This window comes from Lacerta agilis, chromosome 5 (assembly GCF_009819535.1).
Source record: "Lacerta agilis isolate rLacAgi1 chromosome 5, rLacAgi1.pri, whole genome shotgun sequence".
In the NCBI taxonomy this organism is placed as follows: Eukaryota; Metazoa; Chordata; class Lepidosauria; order Squamata; family Lacertidae; genus Lacerta; species Lacerta agilis.
In genome coordinates this window covers 33,637,904-33,646,950 of record NC_046316.1, presented here as the reverse complement: position 1 = coordinate 33,646,950, position 9,047 = coordinate 33,637,904, and the positions used below count along the sequence as shown (strand labels likewise).

The following is a 9,047-nucleotide window of genomic DNA, read 5'->3' as shown; positions in this document are numbered from 1 at the left end:
TTAAATGTCACCCCTTAGAATCCCAGCTCCATTACAGATGGGGTCATGATATCTGAAAAATAAATCTGTAGAAGCTACTGAAGATTCAGACGTTTCAATATTGCTTTGCATCTGAGCGGGAGAATTAAATGACGAGACATCACTCATTCTGCTTACAAGTTTTATTTACATAGGAATAGTTACTAGTGGTCTTGAATGAAGGCAAAATACCTTCTATTTACAATTTATATACATGTGTATACTTGAAAAGTAAGAAAACTGTACAAGAGAACCCAAATAGAGGACATACACGGGAACCAAGTAAGTAATACATACATAAGAAAAGAAAGACATTTTAACTTCAAATTGTATGTTGTAAGTAATATAAAGTGTAGTTTTAAATCTGATAACGATACATAAATATTCCAACATACTGCAACCCAAATCTTTAAAACCGGGTTCTGCAACTTCTTTTAACACTTGACAGCTGAAGTAGTCTCTCTTTTCTTTCAATTTTTTAATGCAATGATAAATTTCCACTTCATTTCCACGTACAGGGACCAGGTACAAAAAAAAATCATAATGCATTTTATTTACATTAATACTATCAAAATGGATTTAGAAAGAACAAGCATTAGCTGCTCAGAGTTTAAGAGGTATCCTTTCCATCTCCCTCCAGTTCAAATGTCATTTTTAAAATGTTTTGGAGTGTGAAGGAAGTTAAAGAGCTTCCATAGATCACATTTACAGTACAGTGCTGATGTTAGATGTGACTGACAGTATGGATTTAGGGTATTAATTATTGTACACACTGCAATTCAAAACTATTCCATTTTGCATTTAAGTGAGAAAGGTTTTAATATACAGGGACTCAAACTTTCACATTAACATTGCTTAAAATGTGCAAAAGCATTTGTCACTAGCTTATTAATTATACTAGTGTTTATCATCAAGTATAAGTCACTTTGATTTAAAAAATAAATCAAGAACTGATCTGATTTTCGTGGAATAGGAATCCAATTTTTCTGTAATGTAAGCAAGCTACCTACCAAGTACTCCAGGAAGCAAAATTCCAGAAACCCATCAGTTGCTTATACAAGCACACAGTTAAAATAGTTATCTTAACCACTGCCACCTTTAGGCCAAAAGACTTTTTGCCAATGACTTTGCGGCAAGACTTGATGCAGCATACTCTGTTCCACCTTACGTACATTCATTTAACCGAAGAGTGAAGCTGCAGTTTAAAAGGAGTCTAGCAAGACATATATAAGCCTCCTATTATCTGGCATGTATACCAAAGCAAAAAACTTATTTGGTCCTAAGAATTTCACTGGTTAATTTTGGAGGTATTTGTACCAAAATGTTTGGTTCCGGTAGCAGTTTTGGGCCTTACTTTTTAAACGCCTGCTTTCCTCCCAAAAGTGCCTTTGTGATCATCATAAAAAAGGTATCCCTAAAAATTTAAAGTACCAACAAAAGTTATTACAAATTTTTATTGCATTCAACTTTAAATATTAAATATGCATTAGCCACTTTCTCAGTTTCGTAAGTTTTTATTGTTTTGCTTCCTGTGAAAAGGGCTCCTCCCACAAAAAGCTCTTTAATACTGGCAACAGGGTGAACATTTCATCAAATTCCACCACTGTACTCAGTCAAATACTGTCTCTTCCCAAGCTGTTTCTTCTTAGTGGTTTTCATTGATAAGATGTTTAGAATCCTTTAACAAGCAAGTGGTTTCTTTATTATTTCCAATAAACTTGAAATTAACTTTTTAGTGCTGGGACTATGGTTCTTGTCTCCTTCTTTGCTATCCTTCATTAATGATGCAACACCTGCAAATTGATTTTAAGGTAAGTGTTAAAAATCAGACACTATTCAATTTCTCACTAACTTTTATAATACTGATTCCTCATTGCAGGTTCTTTGCATCCATCATAATCACTGAAGATTATTTCATTCCCACTCCATCTCTTTCCCCCCAAGTAACCCAATATAAAAAGTATCAATCCCCAAGTGATTAATGGAAAATAGGGAATGAAAAAGCACCATGACAATTGAAAAATGGTCTGCCTTAGAAACACATGAAGCCCGTCTTTCTGCTCTCCAGTCAACAAGGGTTATCCACAATTTAAAACAACACAGCTAATTTTCCATTTTAGTCTACAGAAGGGTTTAATATGGAAAGATACACTGTTCATTTTACACCACCTGCTCTTTTGGGACTCTTGTAGAGCAGGAGGCACACAAAGAAGGGCCTTAGATGATGACTGCGGGGTCAAGAATTTACAACAGAAATATTGCTGCACACTGTAGCACCATGGGGTTAAAATATAATGCTTTGAGTTTAAGGAAGTGTAGCTAAAGGTATTTCTCATTTAACAAGAGTTCAGTACACCACCCATGAAGTAGCAGAACCCTGCAGGGGCCTTGAACGGTTTCTCTCATCATGACAGCATGCCCCATTCCCTCCTGAAAATGACAGGTAGGCAAGTTGTACTGCCTCCCCATGCAGACCCAGCACATCTTGCAGGAACACACCAGGGCACTCATGAGACCTTCCCAGAACCTGCTAAGCAAGGTGGGAGATTTTTAAGGGGCTTGCCGATCAGAAGGTCAGCTGTTCAAATCCCTGCGACGGGGTGAGCTCCCGTTGCTCGGTCCCTGCTTCTGCCAACCTAGCAGTTCCAAAGCACGTCAAGTGCAAGTAGATAAATAGGTACCGCTCTGGCGGGAAGGTAAACGGCATTTCTGTGCGCTGCTCTGGTTTGCCAGAAGTGGCTTAGTCATGCTGGCCACATGACCCGGAAGCTGTATGCCGGCTCCGTTGGCCAGTAAAGCGAGATGAGCGCCGCAACCTCAGAGTTGTTTGCAACTGGACCTAATGGTCAGGGGTCCCTTTACCTTTTTACCTTGGTTACCAGCCTCTGGAAAGACATTGCAAGGCTCCCGAGATCTTGCGTGGGGTGCAAGGCCCACTCAGCACGCCAGCTTGGACAGATAGAGATGGGGGGTGGGGTCCTGTTCCAGGGGCACTCCTGATTTTATGTGATTTTGCCTTTGCACACAGATCCCCAGAGCCTATCCCCCATGTAAGCTGTGTGCTTACTGTATTTCTGCTGATGGTTTAATATTATTTTATGTGTGAATGTATATATATATATATAGAGAGAGTGAGTCTGTTCATATATTTTAATTCTTTACTGCGTTTATTCTCGCTAAGCTGTCCTAGGCGACATGTTTTTGAGGGCAGAAAATCAACAGTTAACGTGAGCCAATTTATTTATAATAAAATTAACACTTACCTGAGCCCATTTTTTGTTACTATTCTGCATCTGAATAGATGTAATACAAGTAAAGAAGTTCTCCGATGTGATGTCTTCAGGTAGCTTTGTTAGAAACTGTGCTATATGAATGAGTCCATCTGCAGAGGATCTCTTCATATAGCCAAGAATTCCTAATCCAGTTCTGAACAAAAATTCTTCTCCGTCTCTACAAAAGACATCCCAGACGCGACAGGCCAGATCAAGGGGTAGTGACTTGCTGTACAGGGTGAAGATCCTGGGGGGTGGGTTTTTTTTTTTAAATCAGAAGTATCAGGAACGTGAGGACAAAGTACATGCCATCAATTTTGTGCAGTGAACTTTGAGCTCCTTCACTGTCAGAGGTATTTTATTTAGAAGTCCATTAATACTTTGGATCTGGGAAAAACACACCAGTAGGTATCCCACTCACACAAGCTGACTCTGCAAAATTTCACTGATCTGCCCCCTCCCAATCCACTGCAGCCCCACGTACCAGGCTTTTCCAGGCTGAGGGAGCATGGTACAAGAAGCTGCGAGAGAGAAGGAGGGGTGGGAAAGCTATACTGCATGAGCAGACATTCACTCACGTAAGTTTGTTTAGACACCGAAAGTCTCAGCTAGATGGGAATTATGTTCCCAACTTGCCCCAACAACTGCTCACCGCCCCGCCCCCACCCACACAGAATGGAGAAATTTCTACAGAGCGCCCATTATCTGTATTATCAAACTTCAGCTGCAAGTTTATCCATTTAACAGGGAAAGCAAAACAGACCTATTCAACCAATCTTCCAACTTACCAGTCTATCAAGTATATGTCAGGGGTAAGTTTGTAGGATTTAAAATGATGAAACAATTTGGGGAGGTTTTCTTCAAAAAATACTTCAAATGCTGCAAAGTACTTCAGCATCTGTAAAGGAAAAAAGAGGGGGGAAACTAAGAAAGTCTAGTTCAGGGGGACGGAACCCACGGGGTGCCATAAATAATGAAGCCTTCAAGGAAGCTATACCCCTCTACAGGACATATTCTGCTGGTTTTAGTGAAGCGCAGCATACATCATTTAAATAGTAAAACTTCCAGTGCAGTGGCTATGACAACTGTAGTATCTGTACTTCTCCAGCAACAAATTTAGCCAACTACACTTACAGTGCAGACAGCAGAAAAATGAGTTAGTCTCTTTTTCCTTGCTTTCTTTCCATCCTGGCAAAACAAGAGATTGGCTGTAGGGTAATCATTAGCCCATTGTTTCCAGAAAATGAATTATAGGAGAGGAAGCTACAAGAACAGAATTCTGAAAGGGGATGGTAAATTTTAACAAAAGAAATAGTTGCCGATTTAATTCCAGAGACACAAGTACCCCTGCTAGTGGCAAGTATGAATGCAAAGCACTGTTCCTTAGGAAAGTAGAAATTCTACTGGGTGTAGACTGACACCCATTTCCTGCCTGTTAAAAAGATTCTAGTAGTCACAAAATGGTTTAAGTGAAATAGTAACAGTAAGTTACGAGACGCTGGAAATTGTATATACCATGCTGTGATCCACACGGAAAAAGGCCAACTGGCATGGCTTGTTCAGGAGGTTTGCAAAGGCAATGAACGCATCTGCCTCTTCCAGATTGAGAATAAGGACTGCAGCAATGAAGGACATTCCCTGCACCTTCAAAAAACAAAAGCAGCGAAAGTGCATTAAGTAAACAGTCTCATTTTTATATTAAGGTAGGGATCTATCTATAAGCTACAGTATTAGTAAAGACTAGAATGCAACCAAATTTATTTACAGTTGTCCCAATCACATGTCAACAGGATTTACAGACTCATCCCCGCAGGCTACAGTTGAGCCATTACCTCTAAACCAGGGCTGGGAAACATTTTCAGCTCCAGGACAGATTCTTAGCTTCCCCACCCACAACAGGCTACATCACTATGTCAGCTAACAGCAAAGAGGCTTGTCATCAGCACCAAGCAGCTAACACCGGTACCAGCAGAGTTCTGCTTTGACCATTTGCTGGTGCAGTTTGAATCCAAACCACATCTGCAAACAGACATTCATTTTCTGTATACCAGCAAAGCTGTCCAAACAGTTGGTCAGTGGAGGAAAACATCCCTTTGCTGATGCAGTTTGAATTTAAACCCAACTGTAAACATACAACTTCAAAGCGCCAATCAGCTGATCGATGCCATCAGCAATACCTCCTTGTCAAAGAGATACTGGAAGTGTACTTCAAGCTCCCAGTTGTTCCTTCGCTGTGACACCACATCTGATGTCAGGTGTGGAGCAGGCTGGCGTGTGTTGAGGAACATGGTCCTGTGAGCCAGAGTAGGACCCCTGCCAGATCCAGTTAGGCTCACTGGTTGGTGGTATCCCACCACTCCTCTAAATGCAACAGAGCAGTTGGATTATCTATCAAACTATCACCCATACATGAAGTAGCAGGCAGGATTTAAAATATAAGCAATGGATTATTGAAAGAATTAATGGTATCGGGTTTAGATAATAAAAACATATGTGTTTTAAAACAGCTAATAAAAAGGATTAATAAAATAAACATCAGTAAAGGAGGGGTAGGAAGTCAAAAAGAAGTTATGTATGTATGTATTAAAAAAAAACTATCGTTAAGTGTTTTGAAGTATCTATGGAGACGTGTGTGTGTGTGTGTGTGTGTACGCGCAAATATGAGAGACAGAACAACCTCTTCTACTGGTGCTACACAGGGAAGCTATATTGAGATAGTTTACTCAGCAAAAACTATTCCTTTAAACGTCAAGCAATATTTATATGAAACGTCATTATAATGAGAAGAACGGCAATGTTGTATGGATACTTACATATCCTACATCTGGTCTGTAACATGTATATGCTCCCAGGACACTGTGCAAAAGATCATGATAAGGGCCACCCTGAAGTGAAAACAATGGGGGGGGGAGTATATGTTAACATTTATTTTGTTTTTCTAGCTTTATTTTGAATTCAGAAGACTATTTCCACTGGGTCACAATATATTCAATCTATACAAGTTAGGCATGCCCAGAAGCTTGGCTATGTATGTGTGACAGCAGCACTGAAATTCCTACAAGTACATTTGTTCCTGACTGCATGGAACTGTAACAGCTGCAAAAGGCTAAAAAAAATCCCTCCACCCATTACCTATGAACACATGTGCAAGCGAGCATATATATTCTTCATTCTATTGTACTACCTTCAGGCAAACAAGGACCAGTGAGCTAAAGAGTCAACACTTAGGAACGCTGGCAGTCACCCCAGAGTGTGAACTTGGTTATTAGTATTCAGTTCCAAACTGTACAGACAAACTGCATTGTTTTCTCCCAATTTTCTCTGGACTACACGTACTGCTAAGAGCTGTTTCAGTGCTGACAAAATGTAACTCTGAATTCACAACAGTTGTGATCCAGAGCAAGCGTTTTAGATGCGGAGAAAGCCTTGCATACGACGAATTGTGTATTTTATTCCACCACTATCACCCTGTCCCAGATTGTGAAGAAGTTATTTTAGACAGATTCTTGGTCATTAATAGTTTCCTCCTCCTCCTCCTCTTTTTTAGTGGAGACATTGGGTCAGAGGTCACCAATATGTTGCCAACTGATACAGTGTGCCCACCTTTACCTCCTACGGCAGTGTTCCCCAACTTTGGGCCTCCAGCTGTTTTTGGACTACAACTCCATCATCCCTGAACACTGGCCTTGCTAGCTAGGGATGATGGGAGCTGTAGTCCAAAAACAGCTGGAGGCCCAAGGTTGGGGAACATGCCCTACAGCAGTGTTTTTCAACCACTGTTCCGCGGCACACTAGTGTGCCGCGAGATGTTGCCTTGTGTGCCGTGGGAAAATTGAAAAATTCAAGAGAATTACTTTATATATAGTCAATATAGACACAGAGTTAAATTTTTAACATTTTCTAATGGTGGTGTGCCTCGTGATTTTTTCATGAAACAAGTGTGCCTTTGCCCAAAAAAGGTTGAAAAACACTGCCCTACAGTACCCAGAAAGTGTCTCAGTAACCATCCCCTCAATATCCATGATACACTGTTTGCTCTTCCTGCTCAGTTCCTGCTTGGACTGACACAGCTTCCCCTAAACTGAACACACTCGCTTAAACATGTCTACATTTCCCTGGATGCCAGGATTTGACACCTACCCTCTCATCCGTTCTGAATAGAGATACAAACAGCTTCTCGTTGTAAGCAACTGCAGCAGTAGTTGATATTTGCATTCCCCCCCCCCCACTGATGAGGTGGCCGATGGGGGTGGGGCATGACAGCACCACATTGAGGGCCTTGTCCTTTCTTCTGCGCTTTTAAATGTGGCAGCGATTATGCCAAAACCCCCGACAGCAGCCACTGCAGCTCAGAAAGGTTGGCGACACTGCATTAGGTTATCATATAATGAAAATTACAGAAACTTTTTTGCAATTAGTAGTAGCAGGGGTGAGTTAACTAAACAAAACAGAAAGCCTCACACCTGAACATTCGTATTTCATCCTTTAGTACTCATATATTGGAGCTGAAATTAACTTTCGGGTTTGTAGGCTGTTCATTTAGGAATGCAAATTGGCTAAGCGAACAAAGAAGGGAAACTATCCAGACACAAAGTTTCAGGTGATGGTTGAGCAAGGCAAACTAACTCTGAGAGACAGCTCTCTGGGTTGTTGTTTTTATTATTCTGTCTAGTTGGAATGCACTTTCGGTTTCACCAGGAACAAAAGAGGAAGACCACTCAAGACTCTTGAGTAAATAGATCCTATTTTAACTCTGGGGATTAAAAAGCTTCTTTGGGTCAAGGGACCTGCTGTTTTGCTTGTTACGCTGTAAAAGCATACACAGAGATGGAACTATATAAACAAATGTGTATAAGGACTCTTCTTACGTGCATTATAGACTGGAATGCCAATACTGTACCAAAATTCCAAGTCCATAAATGTTAAGAGGGGCAGGCACTGTCGTTTTTCTATTAAAACATATGCAGAGGTCTGACATATATTTGAAAGGGGGTGGGTGAGTATATTTTACCCTTATACTACACCATTCATTTAGTTATTTGACATACTATCAAACAAGCTCTCTGAATTCTGTTTTGTAAGTATAAGCTGCCATTTTTTCATGTTTTTAAAAGCCAAACACTTAACACTTGCAGATTTGTATGCTTGTCTTTCTGCCAGAATATTGTTATTTGAACAGCCGTGGAACTGGCTTACTTTCCCAGTTGGCAGTGGTGAGCAAGCATAAACTCTAGCTGACCAGGTGATCTTTTGTTTGCAGTTATGCCGCACCCCCCAGAAACAATGGCTTAAGTCCTGTAAGACCTGCTATGTTTGCTCAGTGAATGAAGCAACAAGGTTTGCAAGCTGCTTTACATTCTATTGCTTTAGTTGGACACATCAATCAATCTCTCCCCAAATCCCAGCACTCACTCACCAGCCTGGAAAATGAATTTTAGCTTGCTTACTATAGCTGCTTTACTCCCTGCCACACTCCACCCTTGCAAGCACGTAAAGAAAGTCAAAGATCTAACTATTCGACTGCAGGGAAACAGATGCATAGACAGAACATTTGTTAACCTAGTCAGATAAAACACTCCCTCTAAGTATCATGCCAAGAAGATGAAGTTATAGAGTTTATACCTGATACACAAGTGCCTTTTCAAATTATTTTTGAGTCACACTACTATTAATGTAGCATGGAATTCTCCAGCTGCATGAATCCATGGCAGAAAATTCCATAAAAAAACAACCTTTCATTGACAGATTATTATTATT

General features: G+C 40.5%; 1 protein-coding gene across 1 annotated transcript in view; it reads right to left on the bottom strand.

Annotated features, from left to right (window-relative positions):
* Positions 1 to 143: 143 nt before the first annotated feature.
* The window catches only part of TBC1D12 (TBC1 domain family member 12), a 48,489-nt gene continuing 39,585 nt past the window's right edge, over positions 144 to 9,047 (bottom strand). The window contains 5 exon segments of the mRNA XM_033149249.1: positions 144 to 1,811; positions 3,282 to 3,537; positions 4,079 to 4,188; positions 4,806 to 4,934; positions 6,104 to 6,175. Coding sequence (XP_033005140.1) covers positions 1,797 to 1,811; positions 3,282 to 3,537; positions 4,079 to 4,188; positions 4,806 to 4,934; positions 6,104 to 6,175 — 582 coding nt within the window. The 3' untranslated portion in view covers positions 144 to 1,796.